At 53.5% G+C, this 23213-nt stretch overlaps 1 protein-coding gene across 1 annotated transcript in view; it reads left to right on the plus strand.

Moving 5' to 3' along the window:
- Window positions 1-23213, plus strand: part of MYO18B (myosin XVIIIB) — a 223757-nt gene that overhangs the window by 19616 nt on the left and 180928 nt on the right. Inside the window, exons 8-12 of the mRNA XM_070769757.1 lie at window positions 2470-2668; window positions 4591-4733; window positions 5556-5656; window positions 6670-6733; window positions 14914-15058. Coding sequence (XP_070625858.1) covers window positions 2470-2668; window positions 4591-4733; window positions 5556-5656; window positions 6670-6733; window positions 14914-15058 — 652 coding nt within the window. The remainder of the gene's footprint in view (window positions 1-2469; window positions 2669-4590; window positions 4734-5555; window positions 5657-6669; window positions 6734-14913; window positions 15059-23213) is intronic.

Genomic DNA, 23213 nt, shown 5'->3' on the forward strand with positions numbered 1-23213 from the left:
GCCTTGATGCTTCCACGGTGGGAGGTGGCTTGGGGCTCAGACCCTGAGGCCCTCTGCCTGCCTGTGCCCCCAGGCCGTGCCCAGCCAGTGTGAGGGTCCTGTCTTCCTTTGCCAGCTTTGGGGTCCTGCTGAGCCTTTTGCTTTGTGTCAGAATGGGGCTCATCACTGTTCCTGGGGGTCCTGGGCTGTAAAGGCCAACAGTGCACTGGGGGCCCAGGTTTGGGGGAGGGCTGCCCCATTGGGGTTTGTGCCCCTGTTCCTGCCAGGCCACTAGGGAGGGTGGGTGGGGCCTCACTGGTCACCCAGTTAGCATCCTGGGCTTCCAGTGCCTCCTGTGGCCAGGCCTGGTCCCCTGCTCCCTTCTACACCTCTTCACTGCCCTTGCTATCTCTGCTTCCACCTTCCATTCTCCCTGAAAACCATGCCAAGCAGATGTTTCTCAAGGTCACCAGTGATCTCCATGCTGCCCCGTGGTCAGTTCCCTGGTGTCCCCTGACCTGACCCTCAGCGCACTTCAGGGGCTGGTCTCCTGTCCTCCTGCCTCCACTCCCTTCCTTAGCTCCCAGATTCTGCTCTCCTGGTTTTCCTCTCGTCCACCGGCCCTCCCTCTCAGCCTCCTTAGCTGGTCCCTGATCTCTTCAGGTCAGCCCCCTCCCCACACCTCTTCTCTCTCCCTCTTTAAAGGCCCATTTCCTTGGTGACCTCATCCAGGCTCGTGGCTTTGAAATGATTCCCATTCAGTATAATTTAATTAGTTGGTTTGTTTACACCTGTCTTCTCCCAAATGAAAGCAAGCTCTATAGGCAGGGCTTTTTTTTTTTTATATATGAAAGGTTAAATTACATACAGTTAAAGTCACCTCTTTTAACATTTAGTTTTGTAGGTTTTTGACAAACACAATTGTGTAATTGCCTCAACCCATCAATTACAGGAAGTTCCATCGCCCCCAAAAGTTTTCTACATCCTTGTGGATATCCCCTCCCCCATGCCCTGCCCTCGGCAGCCACTGTGATCTGTTCCTTTGTCCCTTTTCCCTAGTTTTGCCTTTTCTGAAAAGTCGTATAAATGGACTCGTACAGCATGTAACCTTTCGAATTGGCTTCTTCCACTTAGCACAATGCACACAACACCCACATTTGAAATTCACTCATATTGTTGCAGCTCTGAGCTGTTGGTTCTTTTATTCTATTGTAGAGCTTTGTTTATCCATTCAGAGGGGAACCCGCTGTCCCAGTTTCCCTGGGCTGGAGTGGTTTTTCTGGGGCATGGGACTTCCGAGACTAAAACTAGGGTGATTGGTTGCCTTATTCGCTCTTTAGTTGAAGGGCATTTGCGTTGTTTCTAGGTTTTTTTGTGTGTGTGATTTTGAATACGTAGTCAATGTAGTCAGTGACAGAGAGGGCTTTTTGGTGAGAACGGGTGTTCGTTTGTTATGGGTAGATCCCTAGGTGTGGGGTTTGCTCTGTTGTGTGATGCACATCTTGCCGTGAAAGAAGTCACGACACTGCTCTCCAGACAGGCCTGATCGTACAGCATTCCCACCGGCGCTGTGGGGAGCTCCAGTCCTTCTGCCTCTTCGCCAGAACCTGGCAGCAAGTGTCAAAAAAAAAAATTTAAAACCTGTTTTTAGCTATTCTAACAGGTGTATAATGGTATCTCCTCATAGTTGGCAGTGTGTGTGTATACTCAGTGGCTCAGTCGTGTCTGATCTGACTCTCTGCGACCCCATGGACTGCAGCCCACCAGGCTCCTCTGTCTATGAAATTCTCCAGGCAAGAACATTGGAGTGGGTTGCCGTTTCTTTCTCCAGGCAGTCTTCCCGACCCAAGGATTGTACCCACATCTCCTGCAAAAAAGATAGATTCTTTTCCATCGGTGCCAGCAGGAAGCCCACGGTGGGCAAAGGTTTCCTTGATTTGTTTTGAGTGATGTTGTGCCCCCAGTGCCTGCTATATAGTAGACGTTCAATGAATGTTTTGTTTTTGAGTGAAGAATGAGTGGATGGATGAACGAAGAAGTGGAAGCAGCTTCAGGTATCATCAAAATCTGTTATGGCAAATACTTAGGACACGTACCACCATCTCCCCAGGCCCCATTCTGTTTCCATGGCAGACATCACTAATCAGTCGGGCCGTTTATCCAGCTGCTTTGTTCAGGCAGGAACAATCCAGTGATTTGCATAGTAGCGAGATGAACCCCACGAGCTAACGCAGCCCTGGTTCAGTCCTCTCATTAGCTGCAGAGCAGGCCCAGGCTCAGTTCAGGGGCCGAGACTATGCATAGACTCACAGGGGCCCAGTGGTGGGACTCGACCTTCACACTGGGCTCTCCCCAGAAAAACGCACAGCTTCTCTGTTAAGTCTGGAGTGGGACGGGAGCAGGAACGCGGATCTGGGCTCAGTGCTGGTCGTAGAATGCTTCCTGGGCTCTGGCTTGGTGGGAAGGCTGATGCCTGTGATCTTCCCACAGGTGCCCAGGAACCGCCGGGACGGCCTGCCTGCCCACATCAGCTCCCTGGCCCAGCGGGCGTACTGGGCTCTGCTGAGCCAGCGGAGAGACCAGAGCATCGTGACCCTGGGCCGGAGCGGTGCTGGCAAGACCACCTGCTGCGAGCAGGTCCTGGAGCACCTGGTGGGGATGGCGGGCAGCGTGGATGGCAGGGTCTCAGGTATAGTGGTCACCAGGTGACATGCAGCCAGGACATGGCGGGGGGGGGGGGGTGCGCAGGCGTAGGAAGAGGGAAGGGAGAGTCAGAGGAGGCACTGGGTGGCCCTTCCTTACATCCAATCAGCCAGCCTTCACTGGGTGCGTGTGTGCACACCCTGTGCTGCCTTCCAGGCAGGGCCACCTCTGGTCTGCTAAGATGCTTCTGTGTGAATTAGAAGCTAGGTCTCCTCCCTCCAGACACCCACTGCCATCTGCAGGTCAGTCATCAACACTCAGTCATTGTTAGAACCAAACACTGACGGCCGTGTCCTGGGCCAGCATCCTAATAACTTTGCAAGCCTGTGAGTGTGTGATACAAATGCTGTGCCCTTCGGCGTGGGGTCCCCGTGCCGTGCACGGCCTGCTGGACTGTGCAGAGGACCTGCGAGTAAAGACAGGGCAGGGCCTGTGCTCAGGAGGAGCCGATGGCCAGAAGGGAGGCTCGGCGGCACGTCTGTGCCACGAGGTGGTGCAGCAGGGTTGTGGGGAGAAGCAGGGCTCACGGCAGAGGGGCAGGCGGCTGCCCTGAGGAAATGATGTGTGAGCTGGGCCTCAGAGAGAGTGTCAATCGATAACAGTAATTCAGTATTGGTCGTGATCGTAGTGAGTGCTTGCTGAGGACTCGTGAGCCAGACTCCATTCTAAACAGGTTAACTTATTCATTATTTAAAACAGGCCTGTAAAGGAGATATCATTATTATTTGAATTTTATAGAGGAGTCCAGTAAGACGCAGAGGTTAACCAGCTTGCCCAGACCACGTGGCTCATACACCCTAGTGCCAGTACTTAGAGCCAGGCAAGCTGGCTCCAGAGCTGTTACCCCTGGGCCAGAGTTCTCAAGCTACTGTTGCCCCTTTGACGGCTTTCTAGATGTTACTTCTGCTAATCACCTCCCACCATGAAAGTTTAATGCCAGAGGTTCACTGTGATCTGTTTATGCAGTTAGGTCTGTGTGTGTGTGTGTGTGTGTGTGTGTGTGTGTGTATCTGTGCTCTATACATAAGAAAGGAAAACTTCCGCACCTTCAAGAATCAGTGTCTGCCCTCTTGAGGGCAGTATTCACCCTGCTGAGAATATATGGCCCAAGCGATACTGCTTTTCTTCGTATAATAGCAAACATAATGCTAACAGCACCCCCTTTGGAGCCTGTTCTAAGCACTTTACATTATTAAATCTTTTAGTCTTCATGACAACCACATGAGGTAGGTAGGTACTTACCCATCTTATAGATGGGGTGTCTGAGACACAGGAAGGTTAATTTGCTCCAAACCAGGTAGCTATCAACAGGGAGATCCCGCATTCAAACTTGCCTAACCGTGGTACTATCCTGCTTCTCCCCGGGGTTCTGCCAGTGCTTTATTGAGCACCTGCTCTGCATCTGGCGCAGGTTAGGAGCTGGCATCCAGCGGGAGAGGCACCGGTCTTGGCCCTTGCAGAATGTAGGTCTGCCGAAAGTGTGTGTGGGTTGGAGGGTGGGAGTCAGGCTGGGCTGTATCCAGGCACCCGGCACAGCACCTGGCCCAGAGAGGAGCTTGGGAAATAGTTGTGGGAAGACTGCAGGGCTCCTCAAACCTGCTGTGATGGGGAGTCCCTGAGAGCCCTGCCCACCTCCTAAACTCCACCAGGTCCAGGAGGCCCGGGGGCAGCCCTTGTCACTCAGACGGCACCGATCCGGGTCTGTGTATCTGTCTGACTCAGCCTTGCTCCCCCCTGCACTTCTGCTCTCAGCACAGGGCCAGCCCAGCAGTGAAATGGGCGTGGCTTAGAGCTGATCTGGGGAGGTGGTAGTGCTCCCACTGGGGCCTGGGGCCAGAATGGGGTCCTGTGAGAGGCGGGGGTGGCAGTGCCTGGGCCACGGGTGACGCCCCACCCATGTCCCCACAGTGGAGAAGATTCGAGCAGCCTTCACTGTCCTCCGGGCCTTTGGCTCTGTGTCCACCGGCCACAGCCGCAGTGCCACTCGGTTCGCCATGGTGATGTCACTGGATTTTAACGCCACAGGCCGAGTCACGGCTGCCCAGCTCCAGGTGAGGCCTCTGGGTGGGAGAGGGAGGGAGTCTCCAGAGCTGCAGGGTCCCCAGCCCCACTCAGCCGGGCCCATGCCCCCAGCTGGGACCCTGGAATGTGTCTAAATGGTCATCACTCCCCAGGCCGTGGCCAGCTTCTCCCCGCCTCGTTCAGTGCCCCCACATCCCGTCCCGGAGCGAACTGGCCTGTCTGCATCTTGGAGTATCACAGGGATGAAATATTCATGAGTAAATACATAATTCAGCCACTCATTAGTTGGGTCTTAAAAGTGTAAGCTGAAATTAAACAGACGCTCTCCGGCCTTCTGCAGCAGCTCGTGTGTGACGAGCACATGGCCTGTTTGTTCCCATCTCCAAAATCGTCCACCCCCTCCCCTTCCTCCCCGCAAACATTCTATTTGAACAGAAAATAGGATTAGGTTATTAGAAGGGTTGTTTGTATGTGGAACTGGGATAATATCCAGACTCGCTGGTGCCAAATAAATCCCCTTTCTGAACTGGCCCTGAAATTCTCGCATTCATCACCATTTTGGTCGAGTTATTACAGGCTTCCGTTACATAAGAGTATGTTGGAGGGTGGCTCTTATGTATGTTAATCGTGATTACCTTTGGATTCCTTAATCAGAATGAGTTCCTTAATCAAAGAGCATTTGTTAATTCCCTACGTGGAATCTGAATCAATAAGACCAAGGCCTAGGTGTTCCAATTCGGAGGTGTCCAGCCAAGTTGGGGCCTGAAATGTTGCCTCAGACAGTTGAGTGGTTCTGGGTGGGGCAGCCTAGTGGCCCCGTGGTGACCGGGTGTCTATCCTCTCCTCGGCAGACGATGCTTTTGGAGAAGAGCCGCGTGGCCCGGCAGCCAGAAGGGGAAGGCAATTTCGAGGTTTTCTCCCAGATGCTAGCTGGGTTGGACCTGGATCTCAGGTGAGTGACTGGGCTGGATGGGGCCAGCCGAAGCCAGTGAGACAGAGGGTGTTGGCTCTCCTGGGGTCCGGCCCCAGCTCTGCCCAGAGCCGAGCGGAGCCCAGTGGTAAGGAACCTGGCCTCTGATTCCAGCTGCCTGGGACTGCTCCCAGGCTGGGGAACCTCGCCAGGTGCCATCTGCTCTGAACCGCGGTTTCTTCCTCTGTAAAGTGGAAGCAGTACCTTGACTGACCTTGTAGGATTAAGTGAGATAGTTCGCGTACGGCTCTTTATCCATGCTGGGGTGTGGAGGATGTCTACTCTGGTGCTGGTATTTCGGTCCAGGCTCTGACAGGAGCATGGGAGGTGGGCGAGGAATAGCAGACCCCAACCTTGCAGAAGTTCCTCAACTCTGAGAGAGCCCTGGCTGCGCCTGAGGTACCTCAGGGCAAGGAGGCCCCAGGTGGGATAGCCCCTGAGAAGCCAGGAGCCTCATCTCAGATGGCCTCCTGAGGGAGGTGGCCCGGGGAGTCCTTCCTGCCCCTCCCTGACTCCTGGGCGTCCTTAGGCACGTGGCTCCCTGTCTCTGAGCCTCGGTTTCCTCATCTGTAGAGAGAAGGAGCAAAGCTCCCATGAGGCTTGAGGGGTTGCTTACCCCAGGCCAGGTTTGCCTCTGTGTCCCCATTATTTGTCTCCTGCCTTCCTCCCCGAGTTGAGGGAGCGGCTCCACCTGTCCTGAGCCTCCTGATAAGGCCAGAGGGACACTTGTACCCTTCAGAGAGATGAGAGAGGAAGCTCTCAGTTCTCAGAGCAGGGTAACTAAGGAGTAAGAAAGCTTTTGGAAGGCCTTTCCTTAGGAAGGGCCCAGTGAGGGCAGCAAGTGAGGAATATTTGGGCAGTGGGGCCGGGGCCCTAGGCCAGCTCTGGGGCCACCTGGGGCATTGTATGGAGCCCCATGCCATGATGACCGCCTGCTCTCCCAGACCACCAGTGTGGGCGGGTCCTCCTTTACTTCCGGTCCCTTCTGTTTCCAGGACAGACCTGTACCTGCACCAGATGGCGGACAGCAGCTCCTTTGGCATGGGCCTGTGGCCTAAGGTAAGGAGGAGGCCCTCTGGGTGTGAGTGGTCTTGTGTCCCCATGAGCGAGGGGTCCCTCTGCCACTGGGGTGCAGACTTGGCCAGAGCTGGTCACATGGGGGAGATAGGACTGCCTTTGTGGGGCCTGGGCTTGTCGGGGAAATGAGTCTTGCACAAATAACAGGAACCAAGAGATGATCCGTGTAGAGGTAAGAGTGTGGGCTCTGGGACAGGCTGTCTAGATTCAAACCCCGACTCTGACACTTACTGGATGTATGACCTCAGGCATGGGCCCTAGCCTCTCTGGACATCTGTCTCCTCTTTGGTAAATGATGATGGAAGTGGTATCTCCTCATGGATCTGTTGTGAAGATTAAAGGAAAGGATGTGCATAAAGCACCTAGCCCTGGGCTTGGGTTACATCAGTTAGAGGTGGTTCTCATAGGAAATATTGTCAATAGTGTTCAGTGTGGAAAGGGGCAGTCAGAGATGGCTTCCTGGAAGATGGGGCCTATGACCAGGGCCTGGAGAGGTGGTATTCAGTTGTTTAAGAAAGAAGATTATTCACTTGTTTTATTTACTGTTTCATATTTTAAACGTTATTTTGAGTTCCCTCCCACCCCCACACGCCTGCCGTCACTCCCCGTGTCATGCCTGTGCTAAACGCCGGGATTATGGTCCTCATCTGTGAATTTTCACTCGGTCAGGAGAGAGCAACTTGGGAATTAATGCAGGCATGGGAGATAAGAATATTCCAGAGTCTGTACAAGATTCCCTGTAACAGAGAATAGTTGAAAGCTACTTGGCCTCAGTCAGGGAAGGCTTCTTAGCCAAGCGGGCATGTGAGCTGGGTTTTGAAGGATGAGTAGTTAGTTCACCAGGTGGAGGGGAGTGATCATTTCTATTCCAAAGCTTTTTTTCCAAATATACATGTTGGAGAAACAAAGGGTGCTGGAATAATTGGGCATCCTCATGCAAAAAAAAGAGAATGTCAATCTACAAGAACTCACACCGTATAGAAAAATTAACCATGTGGATCCTGGGCCTAAATGTAAAACTTAAAGCTGTAAAATTTAGAAAACAGGAGGAAAATGTCTGTAACTGCATTGAACAGAGACTTCATAGGTGTGACATTAAAAGTATAGCCCCTGAGAGAACAAGTCGATGAACTGACTTCATTGAAATTAAGAACTTTTGCTCTTTGAGTGTCACTGTTAATATGAAAATACAAGCCACAGACTGGGAGGAAATACTTGCAGATCACATATATGATGAAGTCTCTGAATCCCGGATATATAAATGATTCTCAGAACTCATAAATAAAACAACCTGACAAAAAAGATGGGCAGAAGAATTTCAACATAGTTTTACCAAAGAAGATTACGTAGATGGCAGATAAGCACGTACAATATACGTTAGTCATTAAAGGACTTTAAAACCACGACGAAATACCTCTGCATGATACATAGAGTGCCTGCACTTGAAAAGATGGAGCATAACCCGTGCTGGTGAGAATTGGGGGTAACTGGAGCTCTCATAACCGTGCAGGTGGGAGTGGAAGATGGGCTCTTACCATCTTGGCAAACCATCTCTTACAAGGTTCAGCACACACCTTGCACGCGGTGTGCCAGTCTACCCCCAGGTGTTTATGCGGGAAAATGGTCATGCACATCCACTTCTTCACATGAGTGCGTTAGCAGTTTTATTTGTGATAGCCAAAACCCAGAAACTATCCAAAATATCTATTAACGGGTGAATGGGTGAGTTCACTGTGGAATATCCATAAAGCCAGTATGCTCCTCAATAATGAAGTACTGATCCAAATAACTGCGGAGTGAAAAATCTCGGATGAAAGAGTACAGCGGTATGATCTCATTTACGTGAAGCTCTGAAAAGTGCAGCTGAACCTGCCATGACAGCAGGCAGGTCAGTGGTTGCCTGGGATTGGGTGAGGGCAGAAGAGGGGGAAGAGGGTCATATGAAAGGGAACTTTAGGGGCTGAGGGACGTGTCCGTCTTCTTTAGCACTGATGCTTTCGTTTGTGTGTGTGTCAGATCCTGTCACGTTGTACTTAAAGATGAGTGGTTGGTTTCTGTCAGTTACACCTCAGTAAGGCGTGCTGGGCTCTCTCTGTCCATCTCTCTCTGCTGGGTACTATCTACAGAGTTATTGATTAACTAAGCCTGGGCTGGGACCTAAGAGTCTGTTTCTCACAAGTCCCCAGGTGATGCTGAAGCTGGGGGTCCAGGGACCCCACTTTGAGAACCACTGTCAGCAAGTCAGTTTCGACAGTGGGTGGAGTGAGATGGAGTGGGGCGATGCGGCTCCCCCAGCCTCACCTTGCTGTCACCGCCCCTGCCTCAAGGGGACCTGCAGTATGTTCTTCATTCAGGCCCCTTCTCCCCCTGGTTGGGGGGCGCGGGGAGCTCAGATCCTACCCTGGATGGCAGAGGATGCGTGGCTGCCCCAGTGCTGGGCTTCCTCTAAGGAGTTTGGGCCAGTTGCATGCGTTTGAACCAGCAAGAGCGTGGTGGTTTGTTTTCTTGGTTTTGAGGACGAAAAGGGCTCCAGCCAGGCCCCATGATCTTCCCGGCCTGACCTGTTTGTTCACAGTGTGCGCACAGGAATGGGCGCAGTGTGAACCCATATCAAGGAGGCGTTTGAAGTGATTTTCTTTTTTCTCTGTTTCTGGGGGTTGTTTTTTTAGACCAATTGATCTGTGGGGACTTGTAGGGTAGTTCTTTGTTCTCGTCCTACTACCTGGCAGGTACGGAGAGAATGTTTTCTTTGTTCTCTAAGAGCAAAAATAGAATCTGGAAGCTCGTTGGTCTTTGATACAAGCCTGGGCTCATTTTCTGGGATCGGGCTGTCCAGGTATCATCTCAGTAAAGGAGTTCAGTGCTCAGGAGATGCCCCCAGGAGTGAGAGCTGCTGCGTCACCCTGAAGCCCCTAAAGTCACCAGAGTCAGCAAATAGAAATGCAGGATGCCTGCACGTGCTCATCTTGTACCTGGTGTAGGACGGTGGTGATTTAGTTATTAACACTGTACTTACTGTACACTTAAAGTGTCCTGGGAGGGTAGATCTTCAGTGATCTCACCGCACACCAGGAAGTGGTGATTGTGCGGTGATGGAGGCAGGCATTCACTTCATTGTGGCAGTTACTTCACCACGTGTACATGCACCACATCCTCACATTGCACACCTAAAAACAGACCGTGCTCATTGGTCAATTATACTCACAAAAACTGCGAACATTATAGGGTGCCCAATTAAATTAGAGTTTCAGACAAACATTGATTTTTTTTTTTTTTTTAACTTGTGTCCTGAATGTTGCACGGGCAGTCCTGGAGGATTGAAGTCATATCAGAGAAGGCTGCCTGGAGGGGGTGAGCATGAGCTGATCTTGTGCTGAGAGAGAGAAGTGAGTCAGGCGCAGGGAGGCCAGCGTTCCTAAGCCCTTGATGCAGAGGTGACGGTGGGGGAGAGGCAGGCAGGCAGTAGAGCGCAGGGTGAGTGTGTGAGATGGGGGGCTGTCAGCTGGAGCAGGGCAGGGGAGCGGCCCTCTGGGGCTGCCTCTGCTCACAGAATGCCAGCTTCCCCTCCGGGGCCCGTGCAGCACCACCCACCCCACCCCGCCCCCACCACCGCCCGCCACATCTCAGCTCCGAAATGGAACTTGTTTGAAATCTGCTGGGGCACCAGGACACATTTGAAATCACAAAGCTTTCATATTATTTTCTTCTTCTCTGTAATTTATTTTTCCACAACCTAGGCTGATTTTTTAAAAAATAAGCACCGGCAGCAGTGGTCATCATCATCATAATAATAGTAATAATCCTTGCCTCCCAGCAGTTTGCTTCTGGCTGTCAGCAGCCAGGCTTCGGCCCGAGGCACATTGATTTTTTATGACCCAGGCATCAACTGTGGAGGAATGTGCTCCAGACAGAAGGTTGGGGACTGTGGTGCTCCTGCCAGGGGCTCTGCCCGGAGCTTTCTCTTACTTAATCCTCGTAAGGCCCCTTTGACACAAGGGATTATGATCACGTCTGTTTTTCAGAAGGAGTAACCAGGCTCAGAGAGGTGAAGCTACTTGCCCGAGGGCACACAGCTTTTAAGTGGCAGAGGCAGGACTGGAATCCAGGTCGTCATCATTGTTGTTCAGTCAGAATCCTGTCTGACTGTGCAACCCCAGGGACTGCGATGTGCCAGGCTTCCCTGTCCTTCACTATCTCCCGGAGTTTGCTCAAATTCATGCCCGTTGAATCCAGGTTGGCCTGACTCCAAACTGGCACTTGTGTGTCCCATGACATCGCCTCAGACCTGTGCCTAGCTGAAGGCCGTGTGTGTTCTGGGATGTGACCTGCTGTGCACCCCTGGGTCACTTCTCCTCTGTCAGCTTCAGTTTCTCCCCTGTGGAGTGGGTAAGGCGGCACCCAGCTCCTGGGTCTGCTCCTAGGGTTGGGGCTCAGTAGAGAATCTAGGGTGTGGTGACTCTGCCCGTCCTCACCACGTGGCCTCGGGCACATGTCTCACCTTCTCTGAGCGTCAGTTTCCTCGTCCGACAGTTGGAGAGACTGAGGCTGCCTGGCAGGGAAAAGCCCCTAGGGCAGCCCTTCTCTCCCTCCTTCCATGCGCTTTCGGCACCTGGAGAGGATGCAGACCCGGCAGTGTGGAGATGCCCGGAGTCCTGGCTGGACGGGCCTGTCCTGCCCTCGCGGCGGTCTCCCTCAGGTTCACCCCTGTTCAGGCACCGGTGTTTCTTTTGCAGATGAAGCGAGGCTGTGTTCAGTGTTTCCCTCCAGAGCTGCTCCAGATCCAGGGGTGGAGGGGTGGGACCCTCCTGGGTTGGTGGGCTGTGGAGACACGGGGGAGCCCACCCTGGCCCTGGAGGAGGGCATGCGGTGTACACCCCCGTGAAGCAGAGTGGGACCCGGGCTCCACCCGGTGCTTGTCCCCAGGGAACCAAGTTGCAGGCCCCCAGGGGCACTCCCTCCCTCAGAGAGCAGCGCCCGGCTGCAGACCCCGGGTCTCCGCTGCCACGGGCCCCGTGAGAGAGGCCTGCACGTCCATCTTCGGGGTACTCGGCGCCCAGCGTGCCCTGTCCTCCACCGTGCCCTTCCACTAGGACACCCTGCCTCCCCACCCAGCACCCACTTCTCCGAGCTGATTCTGTTTGCTCTGTTCACCACTTCTTCCCAATGTCAGCTCTGCGCCTCTCCCCAGGCCCAGCGCCCAGCCTGTGCTGTCGGTGTCTGCATGTCTCTGCTCCTTGGACCGGGAGCCCCCCCAGGACAAGGCCGCGGCTATCTGCCTGCTGGGGCTGCTGGACAGCAGTGGGGGAGGCGTCCCTGGAAGGCTGGACAGCCTGGTCAAAGGCGTGGCCTTGAGCCTGGCATTTATGGAGCACCACTGTGTGCTGGGCACCATGCTGGTGCTTTACCCATGTCCTCATTTAGTCCTCACAGTGACCTAGGAGCAGGGTTGGCAGTTTTTTCCATCTACATGGTGGAAATTCAGCCTCCAATGCAGGGGCAAGAGATTGTGCTGTCACACTTCTGGGGGCACAGAGCTGGGGGCATGTGCAGTTCTGTCCGCTCCCAGGTCCGGGTATGGGCTCTACATGGTAAGAACCTCCCGGTGCTCTCAGCATAGCCTGGTTGAATGTTCAGAGAACATCTTGGATTTTATTCTTCTAAGTGACCCGCCATCTTGGGTTGACCTTGAGTCTGATTGCCTTGGACAAACCCTGGGCACCTTCTAAGTTGGCTTTTATTTTTTTACTGATTTTTTTCTGTCCATGTGCGCCAGTATAGTCAAGTGTACAAAAGCACTAATTTTCAGTGTTCCACTCAGCAATGGTTATATCCTTACACACAGCTGCAGCCCCACCCTAGATCACCATCTAGAACATTTCTCATTCCAGCAAAGGCTCCCTGGAGCCCCCACTTGATCAGAACCATCCGTCCCACCCACGTCATCCTCCTGACTTCTCTTCCCAGAGGGCTGTGCTGCCCGCTTTTGGCTTTCACATGAACAGAATCACATGTGGCGTGGTGTTTTGTATGTGGCTCCTCTGACTCATGTGGGGTTCACACACGTGCTCGCATGATCAGTGATGCGATCTTTCTCATGGCTGTGTGGTGCTCCACCACTACGCCCTGCCTGGACCACCCGCTCTTTATCCGGCCTCCTCTTGGTAGATGTTCCAGCTGTGAGTTGGTCTACTGCACCACCCTGCCTGATTTCTGTTTCCTTGATTTTGAGGAAGGACTGGCTCTTTGTTAGGGTATTGTGCAGAGGTGTCTGGCTCCCTGGAAGCTGAGGGAGCAGTCAGCCTCCTCCTGATCCTAGCTGTCTCAGATCAGAAGCGCATACATTCAGCCCTCCGCCCCTGAGGGAGGCGGGGAGCAGAGGAGAAGATGCATGCCAGCTGCAGTGGAAGTTTGCTAATTTTCTGTTCGTGTGAGCTAAGTGGCAGATGATGGAGTCTGCCTCTAATTGAAAGTCAAATGCTCATGGCTGACAGTGGGAGCTATAATAAATGTGTCGCCACTGTCCTTTTGGTGTCCTTTCTCTGCTACTTTGAAATCTCATAAATAACCAAGAGCACATTGGTAAGATGCCTTCCCTTCCTCCGTTTGCTCCAGTGGAGCAGCTGTGGTTGCTAGGTTGAGTTCCTGGTTGCTAGGGATTTTGTGGTCCTGTGGTGGCCCAGAAATATGATGGATCAGTGGAACATGCTTTTGCTGTTAATTGAAACATTCCTACAGCACATCCCTCAATGTCATTGTGCGCTTTGATGTCGTCTCAATTGGTCGATGATCCTTGGCAGGTTTCTTTCCCAGTTAGAAGTGGCTTGAGTGGAGGGGACAAGTGGCCTGGGCGGGGAGTCAGAAAAACCTGATTTTTACCCTGAATCTGGTACTAATTTGCTGTGTGACTTGGGGCAAACGTTGTCCCCTCTCTGAATCCCTAAGATCCAAGGACTTGCCAGCTTTGACAGCTTACGGTTCATCACCCAAGCTCTGTGAGCAGGCCAGGTGCACATTAGTTCCTCGTTATCTGCTGGAGGATTATCTACAAAAGAATTCTCATCGTCAGCTCACTTCCTCTCTACCCAGCAGGCTTCAGGGGTTGAGTCTCCTTGGCCAGATGCTGTGTCTGTGTGCAGGAGTTTCAGATTGATTTTAATATTCAATCAGACATAATTGGGATTGTAAATCTGGGAAAGAAAAAGCGATACTCTGCAACCCATAAACATCTGATCATACCGTTTTCTCTCCCCTCCTGCTGAAAAATCTCTAGTGGTTGCCCACCGCTTGCCCTGGGGATGGCAGACAGGATCTATCTCAGTTGCTGAGGCAGGTCAGTTAGTGGGGGCTGCAAGAGGGAGTGTCCTGAAGAGAGTCTGGACTTCCTGTGGGATCTTCATTGATTGGTGATGTCTGCTTCGGGTCCAGGAATGGAAACATGGGTGTATTTTTGTCTATCGTGGCTGGAGTTTTAAGCGTGTGCCCTTAAACATGGGGTTTGAGGCCTTCCCTGTTGGCACCAGCCAGCTTCTCATGCGTGCCTCTACCCCCTCCTCTGTCTGCCCCACTCCAGAAATCCCTGCTTCCCTGGCCATGTCCAGGTGACTGCCTGTTCTCTCCAGAGACCTCCTTTGTTCTCCTTGTCCCCCCGCCCACCAGGCCTCTGTTCTATCAAATTGGTCAGCTCTGCCTATTTGCCATTCAGATTTCATTCACAACTTTGTCTCATCTTCTGCGACAGTCTCTTTGACTCTCTTGGGCAGGATTAATCAGACTGGCCCTCCTCTGAGATCCCTGTCTCACACTTAGTTGTTTTTACATCTCTTTCCACTTCTACCTTGAAAGGTCCTCAGAGTCAGGTTCTGGGTTTCGCTCATCTCTGCCTCCCCAGAGTCCAGCACAGTGCAGAGCCTCAGTAAATCGTATTGAATGAGCACATGAACGAATAAAAATCACACGCTATCCGAAGTCAGACAGAAGTGATTTTTATAACTTTCCCAGCACGCTGAGTTCGTGTGTCGGTACTCCCCAGCTAATCATGGGTAATTTACTGTGGTCATAAAATGTCCACACAGTCCCCTGAGACCGAGCCCGCTTCCCGCTGTGAGCTTGCGTTTCCTCCACCGTGACGGTCTGCTTGTCTCCCTCTCTCCCCTTGTTCTCAGCCTGAAGACAAGCAGAGGGCAGCGGCTGCCTTCGCCCAGCTCCAGGGCGCCATGGAGATGCTGGGCATTTCAGACGGCGAGCAGAGGGCCATTTGGCGGGTGCTGGCAGCCATCTACCACCTGGGCGCGGCGGGGGCCTGCAAAGGTACGTGCTTCCCAGCCGAGCTCGCCTGGACTGCCGGCGTCTCCACTGACGGGTGCCTGACAAGGCCCTTCTGCCTGTGAGGTGGGACGGCGTCAGCGTGTCGTCTTCTATATCTCTGGGGCTGCTCTCTGCTTGGCTACAGAAGCAGGCCTGCTGGGAAGGAAGCGGAGCTGATTTTCAAGCAAGCCTCAGAGCCCAGCAGTGTCCAGTGGGACTTCTGCGATGCCTGGGAGCTCTTCTTTCCAGTAGGGGGGCCGCTCGCTGCTTGTGGCCCTCGAGCATTTGACCTGTAGCTGGTGTAACTGAGGAATGTTTTCACTGCATTAAATTCTAATTAACATACATTTACATAGCCACACGTAGCTAGTAGCCACTGTGCTGCAGAGAGGCGCCCTGGAACAGGTGAGAGAAGGCTGGGTCCACGCACTGAAGGTGATGTCTTTCTGTCAGGACATCTGGGAGAGGCTCCTGCTGTGTGTGCTGAGCCATCCCAGCTGCCCTCCTTCTCCCAGAATCGCTCCCGTCCTGAGCTGCCTGTGTGCCGGCTGTCCTCCTTCACACTGGTCTCCCCAAGGGGTTCTGACTTTGCCTGCCCCTCCAGTCGTTCCCCTTTCCCTGTAGATACCCCGGTGACAGCATTCCTGTCCTGACTTCTCTATTCTTACTGTTATCACCTTAGACTAAGAGTTTGACGGTCTTTTTTCCCCGGGTTATCACAGTAGCCTCATCGCCCATGCCTTCGCTCCCCACTTGTTGTGAGCACCGGGCTCCTTTCTAGAGCACAGATGTGGTGCTGTTCCCTGCTTAGAATCCTCCCGAGGCGCTCCCTTGTCCGCTCCATCGATAAAACCATGTGCCGCCATGTTCCAAAGAAGTCCGCTGCCTTCCTCTAGAGAGTGGCTTCTTTGGAACATGGCGGCACGTGCTTCCTCCATCGCCATCCCCCTGGGCCCTGTGGCCTGTCCTTTTGATTATCATACTCTTGAGCCTCATGTACTGCTGCGCTGATTTGATTTTGGACATTTCTAGGGGTTATGCTGAGTCAGAAATAGGTAAGGTGGCAATTCCACAGTTGGTCCAGGCCAAGGGCAGGCATGCCTGACTATACACACGTGGAAAAAACAAAGGCCACTTGCTTTTTCCAAAAATCAGCCGTGGGGCATGCTCTACATCCTGATTGTTTGTAAATCAGACAGCTTTGTAAACAGATTGGGATTAGGGACGCCACTGCACAGTTCAGACCAGAAGAGCTGTTGAAGATTTAGAGTTGGGGCACAGGCATCTGTAGGTTGAAGGGCGTGTGGAAGGAAACAGACCTGTTTTACAGAACGGAAGACTGAGGCTCCGAAGGTCCAGGTGCACTAAACCCCAGGGTATGGGCTCTGGAGCGAGGCAGATGTGAGTTAAAAAGCAAACTTCTCCAAGCTTCAGATGCTTCTCTTTCAATGGGCTAAGACGGGTTGGTGTGAGGATTGAATACAATAAGGAAGAGAAAGCTGTATTAAACTGGGCTATCCTGAGGCAGACTCTGAGACGAAGATTTGAGTGCTTGTAACTTTGGGGGGAGGGGATATCAGGAAGAACCAAGAGGGGAGTGAGGGAAGGAAAGGTGGGTGACGCTGGGGAGTTAAGGTGTGAATTAGGGACTTCCCTGGTGGTCCAGTGGCTAAGACTCCAAGCTCCTAAGGCAGGGTGTCTGGGTTCAGTCTCTGCCTCAGGGAACTAAATCCTGCATGTCCCAACTAAAAGACCCATCATGCCTCTACTAAAGACCCCAAATGCTGCAACCAAAGATCCTGCATGCTGCAATGAAGATCGAGGATCGCTCGTGCCATAACTAGGAGCCAGGGCAACCAAATAAACATTTAAAACATTTTTATAAATGAATAAAAATAAAATCCCAAGTGGACTAACTCTGGGAAGTGAGGGACCACTGTCTCTGGGGACCTCTGGAGACACCTCTGAAGAGCATGTCTGCTCACTGTGTGTTTCCCAAGGGGCGAGGGAGCCACACCTCTGAAGAGCATGTCTGCTCACTGTGTGTTTCCCAAGGGGCGAGGGAGCCACACCTCTGAAGAGCATGTCTTCACTGTGTGTTTCCCAAGGGGCGAGGGAGCCACACCTCTGAAGAGCATGTCTTCACTGTGTGTTTCCCAAAGGGCGAGGGAGCCACACCTCTGAAGAGCATGTCTTCACTGTGTGTTTCCCAAGGGGCGAGGGAGCCACACCTCTGAAGAGCATGTCTTCACTGTGTGTTTCCCAAGGGGCGAGGGAGCCACACCTCTGAAGAGCATGTCTTCACTGTGTGTTTCCCAAGGGGCGAGGGAGCCACACCTCTGAAGAGCATGTCTTCACTGTGTGTTTCCCAAGGGGCGAGGGAGCCACACCTCTGAAGAGCATGTCTGCTCACTGTGTGTTTCCCAAGGGGCGAGGGAGCCAGGATGTTGGTCCACTGCCACCACCTGCTTCTGCCTGCTTGAAGGCTGCTCCCAGGGCGTGTTACCCCTGCCCCTCCAGCCTGCCCCGTGCCTGAGCTGAGCATGTTCCCATAGCCGGGAAAGCAGAGGGGTACAGACAGGTGCCTGCAGTGACAGACCGGGGACGTGTATGGGGTGGTAGATACGGAGTGAGGCCCCGGGGCTGGTGGACAGGTCGTTCATGACTCCGGCTCAGGGCAATCCTTCAGCAGATTGTGCTGTTGAGCCTGGGTTAGCCGATTCTCCAGGGTGTCACAGCCATGGGCCTCTCGGCTGCACTCAGCTCAGACAGGCTGGCCCCCTCCCTCCCTCCCGGCACTCAACAAAGCCTAGGGAGAGGGCAAGACAGGGGTCCCTCTGTCACACTGGAGCCCGCTCTGCCTCTGATGCCACAGGACAGAGGCTGAGGGAGCCCCCTGTCTATTAAGCTGCCACCAGAGAAGTCTGATGCCTGACTCTATCTCCCTGGGGCTCACGGGGCACCCCCTCTGATGTGGGCTTGGGACTCATACCTGTAACAATAAAAGAAAGAGTCACTTATAAATATTTTATTAATACATGATTATGGCAATAACTCCTGCCAGCCTCCCCCACCCCACCTTATAAATTATTTTAAGAGGAGCTGCCGTCAGTCTGCCTGGGAGGCCTGTCTGGTGATTTACTTACAATATATTCTGCTTTGGAAGATTTCATAATAGGTTGCTCTGAAATCAGCTATTAAGAATTTCAAAGTCGTATATAAATGTCTTGACTTTGTGTCATAACAGATCATTTTGAAATATATTAAGAATCATTTCCATTAATCAGGTTTTTTCTCCCCCCATTAAAACGATGCTCTCCTCCCAGCATGCCTGACTTCCTTAACTTGTTTTGAAAGTCCTGATTCTGTTTTTAAAAACCATATCTGTCCCTGTGGGGAGATTTCAGGCCTTATAAGTGGACTCGGGATTTTTGAACTATGATGGCGGTAATGACAACTACCACTAATACTTTAGCGTTTGCTGCTTTCACAAGTGCCTGTACCTCTTGCGACTTTTGATATGATTTGGTTCATTTAATAACCCGGTACGGAAAGATAGTGCAGTGGGAAAGCGTCAGCCTCCTGGCTTGGCTCCTCTGAACCTCAGTTTCCTCCCCAGTAAAATGGGGTAGTGATGGCAGCCACCTTGCAGGCTTGCTGTGAGGGTTAAATGAGTCAGGGCCAGTGCTGAGAGCACAGGACTTGGCTCACAGTGAGGAGCTTTGTAAGAGGAGGAGTGTAGTTCACCTGGCATCCGACAGCTGGTATGTCCAGAATGAGGTCTGCCTGCCACGACCACTCCCCTGCCCTAGACTTTGCATAGGCTGGTTGGGTCATCCCTTGCTGAAGAACTGACCTGTTTTCCCAGGCCGCATGCTTACAGACGTGAGGTCGCTGCACAACCTTGGAGCAGCCTAGGAGGAGCAAGAACTGTAAGATACCCATCTTACAGATGAGGAGACCGAGGCCTGCCAGAGAGGTTCATCCTCATCCCCTGGGGCATGCAGCTAAAGCCAGAGCTGGGATTTGGACCCAGTCTGTCCAGGCGCTGAGCCCAGCCTCTGGGGCCACATCCACTGCCTCCCTGGCCCCATGTGCCGTGACCTCTGTCTTCTCAGGTCCTAGGTCTTCTCTGGGGCACCCTGAGCTGTTTTTACTCGTGACAATTCTGACACCAAAGGTGTGGGCTTTTACTCACATCAGGCAATCCTCTGATTCTCTGGACACCAGCTGGGTGTCCTACAATTTAATCCACTCCTGACACTACCTGGAGTTTGTGTAGGTCAAGGGCTCAGTCCCACAAGACCATATACCACTTCAGACACGGGTCACAGACCCCTCCTTGGGTTGATAACTTGCTGGAATGGCTCACAGAGGTTAAGAGGGTGCTTTACTTACCAGCATCTGCTATAAAGCACACAGCTCAGGAACGTCTATGTGAAAGAGACGCATGGGGCAGGCGGCAGAAGAAGGGGCTTCCATCCTCACTGGTGTGTGGGCCTCCCAGCACCCTGGAAGCTCTCTGAGCTCCCTCGTCAGGGATTTTCTGGAGGTTTCATTACATGGGTGTGATTGATTAAATCATTGGCCCTTGGCGATCCACTCCATCTCCAGCCTCTTCTCTCTCCTCCCTGGAGGGAATGGCACTGAAAGTTCCCAGTTTCTAGTTATGCATGGGTCTTTCGGGTGATCACCCCCTGTCCTGACACCATCTAGGGTCCCCCAGCCACTGCTTGTCTCCTTAGCAGACAAAAGACCATCACCATTTCAGAGATTCCAAGGGTTTTAGGAGGGGTGTGCCTGGAACTGCAAAGACCAAAGGCACATTCATGACAGGTGCCAGCCACAAGCCCTGTGCAGCAGCTCCCAGGCCCAGTGGTCCCATAAGAGGCCACTGAGCACGTGTGGGCAGGTTGGTCCCCTCCATGGGGGCCCAGGCCCTCAGGTAGCCACGTGGTACTTGCATTCTCATGGTTCCTGCCCAGTTTGGCTTCTCCCCAGGGAGCCAGTCCCAGCACACTCCTGGGGGCTCATCTGACCCTCCTCGTTTGGGGGAGTCCCTTTAAACCTCCCCTGACCCCTGAGTGCCTGCAGGGTGCTGTCACCGTGGCCCTCCCCTACTGCCTCCTCAGTCCCTTCAGCCCCTATGACATGGTGTTCTTGACCTCAGGAGGCTGGCTGCTGTGGGGCTCTGGGTCACCTTGTCACCAGCGGTGCCCTGGGCAATGTCAGAGAGAACATCTGTTCCCAGAATGTGGCGGCGCAGGGCCCTGGGTGGCTCAAAGTCAGCTGGTCCTGGGCTCAGATCTCAGCTCAGCCTCTATTTAGCTGTGTGTGACCTTGGCCAAGTTCCAGGGCTCACCTGTACATCCTCCTAAGAGGGAGAGAGGGTGGTGGAGAGCCGTCTAGGGTCTCAACCACGATCAAGGTGCTAGAAATGCTGGGGCTCTGGGCCTCCTCCCACGGACAGGCCAGGTGGCTCCCGGCTCAGCCAGTCAGTTAGCAAGAGGCCGCATCCCTCCGTCTTTCTGCGCTGCCTCCTCCTCCTCTGTCTCCCAGGCTCACGGTCCCTGATGGAGCCCTTGGGAAGTCAGCGGGAGGGGCCCTGGGGGCCGCCTCGGCATGGCAGGCAGAAAACCCCGGGTGATTTGACACAGGGATGGTTTGCTGTTAAGCAAGACTCATGGCCCAGACCATCCCTCAGGAGCCACCAGGGAACCATTTATCCAACCTCGAGTTTCTTCCCTTTGGCAAAATGTGGCCCATGGAACAATCAGCCAGCCCCCGTGGGTGTTGAATGGCAGCGAACAGATGTTCTCTGGAGCCCACTTGACAAGGAGGCAGGTGGGAAGGAGGGACATCCTGGGCCCTGCAGGGGGCGGAACCAGCCTGTGTGATTTAACCTGTGCCTGTAAAATGGTAAAACTCCATCCACCTTCTCCATCACTGGTCACAAGACTGCATCCCACCTGGCACGTGGGATGTGCCACAAGCCCCAGCATTTCTCTTTGCAGAGCACTCCGTTATCAGTGGTCTCCATTGCGGCAGTGCCTGCCTGACCCTACGGTGGGCCGGAGTTGGGTGGGGGCAATCCTGAGGCCCATATACTGGGTGGAGAACTCAAGCCTCCAGCGGGTGTGGCTCCTTGCTTTAGGGCACATGGTGACCTCTCAGTGCTAGTGAACGGCAGCTTCAGAGCTGAAGTCCAGTTCCGGACTCAGTCAAGTGCTCTTTCCACAGCTTTGATGAAGGTTCTGGGGGCCAAGGACTGTGTGAGGGTAGTGGTCAGAGTGGTCAGGAGTGACACAGACTGGGGCTCAGGGACGTGAGGGTTCTAGCACGTGCCAACTCTGTGACTGGGCCGGTGACCGTGCTGCGGAAAAAATCAGCCCCAAGCCCCATGGCTTCAAGTCTCGTCTCACCGTCGCCCCAAGCTCCTAGGGGTCTGCAGTGTAGGAGGGCTTGGCTGGGCTGCGGTCAGAGGTGGTGACGCAGAAACAGTAGGGGTGGAGTGGCTGGGAGGCCAGACGCCTCTCTCTTTCTGCTTCTCAGAGCTCTGGGCTCTCCCAGCGGCCTCTTTGGGCCTCCTTGTGGCCTGGCGGCTCCCCGGAAGCTTCCAGAGAGCAGCATGAAAGCTATTTCCCCTCTTCTCAGTCGGTCACACAGGGTCACTACCGCCACGCTCTGTGTCACAGCTCCAAAGGCCAGCAAGCCTGGCAGGTAGGGAGGGAATTCCCACTTGGCAGTGCAGGCTGCTGAGGCTCAGAGAGGTTATGTGAGACCGCCAAGGTCAAACGGCATCACCCGGTGCAGCCACAGTTAGAATCAGCACCTGTCCGCCTCCGCAGCCAGTGTCCCTCTCCTCTGTAAGGCCGCCTACCTGGCCCAGTCCTCAGGTGCCTTATTGGTGCCCGGACCTCCCCTGACCGTCCTGGGACCTCCATCTCACCACTCAGAGCAGCTTCAGGTCCGTCCCCAGCCTGCAGTCTCCCTTCATCTGCAAGGCCATCCACGAAGGGAAACCGAGACAGAGGAGCTAGGAATCGAGGCTCCCGACATGGGCTCGGGGCAGGTGGACCCGTGTGTGTCTTTGCCATCTGTGACCCTCTTGACCTCTGAGGCTCAGTGTCCTCATCTAAAGATTGGGGATAATAATTGTGTGCCTCCCCGTGTCCTTGGGAGGACTGCGGTACTCATTTTGAATATGTATAGCTCAATGACCCTTGTTATTATTGCTGTTATTATTAATGGAAAATCTGTCCCCTGTTGCAGTATCTCCCCTCAAAGCCTGAGTCTGCCACACTGGCTTGGGCTGGTCTTCAATCCTCTCCAATCCCTGTGGCCCCATAGCTGTAAGAGACGACATACACCCGCCCTGGAAAAGTCTGAGCCTCTGTCACTCTGCCTGCTGTCCCTTGTGACTCCATAAAATGACAGTAATGTTCAGAATCTAGATAACCAGGACGGGTGGTGTCTGCCCTGATGGCTGAGTTGCCTGCTTTCCTTCGGCTCTAAAGCCTGATGGGAGGTTTAACTTATCTGTCAATCACTGAATTTACCAGTCTCCTTGTCACTGACCGCAGTGCCTGACACACTTGGGCCCGTGTGTAACCCAAGGATGGCCCCGTAACGGGATGATGGAGGGAGGCTGCTGATCGGCCACCACTCCTGCCTGCCCTGATAAAGGTGTCAGACCCCGAGGAGATGGGGCTGTAACTTGGGGAGCCCCAAGGGGCCCGCAGGAAGGAGAGACGATGGCAGCAATGACAAGGGCCCAGCCCCCCGCTTTCTACCAGGACCCCCGACATCCAGCAGCCAGGGCAGTCTGTCCATGGATAGGAGGAGGCAGCCTGATGCTTCTCAAGCCCAGGCAGGACCCCAGAAGGCCAAGGGGAGTAGTAATATCAATGCTGTCAGCGTGAAGCAGTCAGTGTCTATTCAGGCACTTGGCGCAGACTTTTAAGCCTTTTTTATTGTTTTTAAACAACTGCACAAGCGACACCGTAAAGTTGTCTTCCTGTGAGAAATGGAAGCAGTGCAAGTGAACGTAGACCGTCGGAAGCAGGCCGCTCCCCGTTCCCGTGGTCCTCCTGCCCTGGAAGGCGACCGCTGTTAAGGTGCAAAGGTGACGTTTAGTGCAGCTGACAAGCCAGGATTG

This window comes from Bos indicus, chromosome 17, assembly GCF_029378745.1.
Source record: "Bos indicus isolate NIAB-ARS_2022 breed Sahiwal x Tharparkar chromosome 17, NIAB-ARS_B.indTharparkar_mat_pri_1.0, whole genome shotgun sequence".
Taxonomy (NCBI): domain Eukaryota; kingdom Metazoa; phylum Chordata; class Mammalia; order Artiodactyla; family Bovidae; genus Bos; species Bos indicus.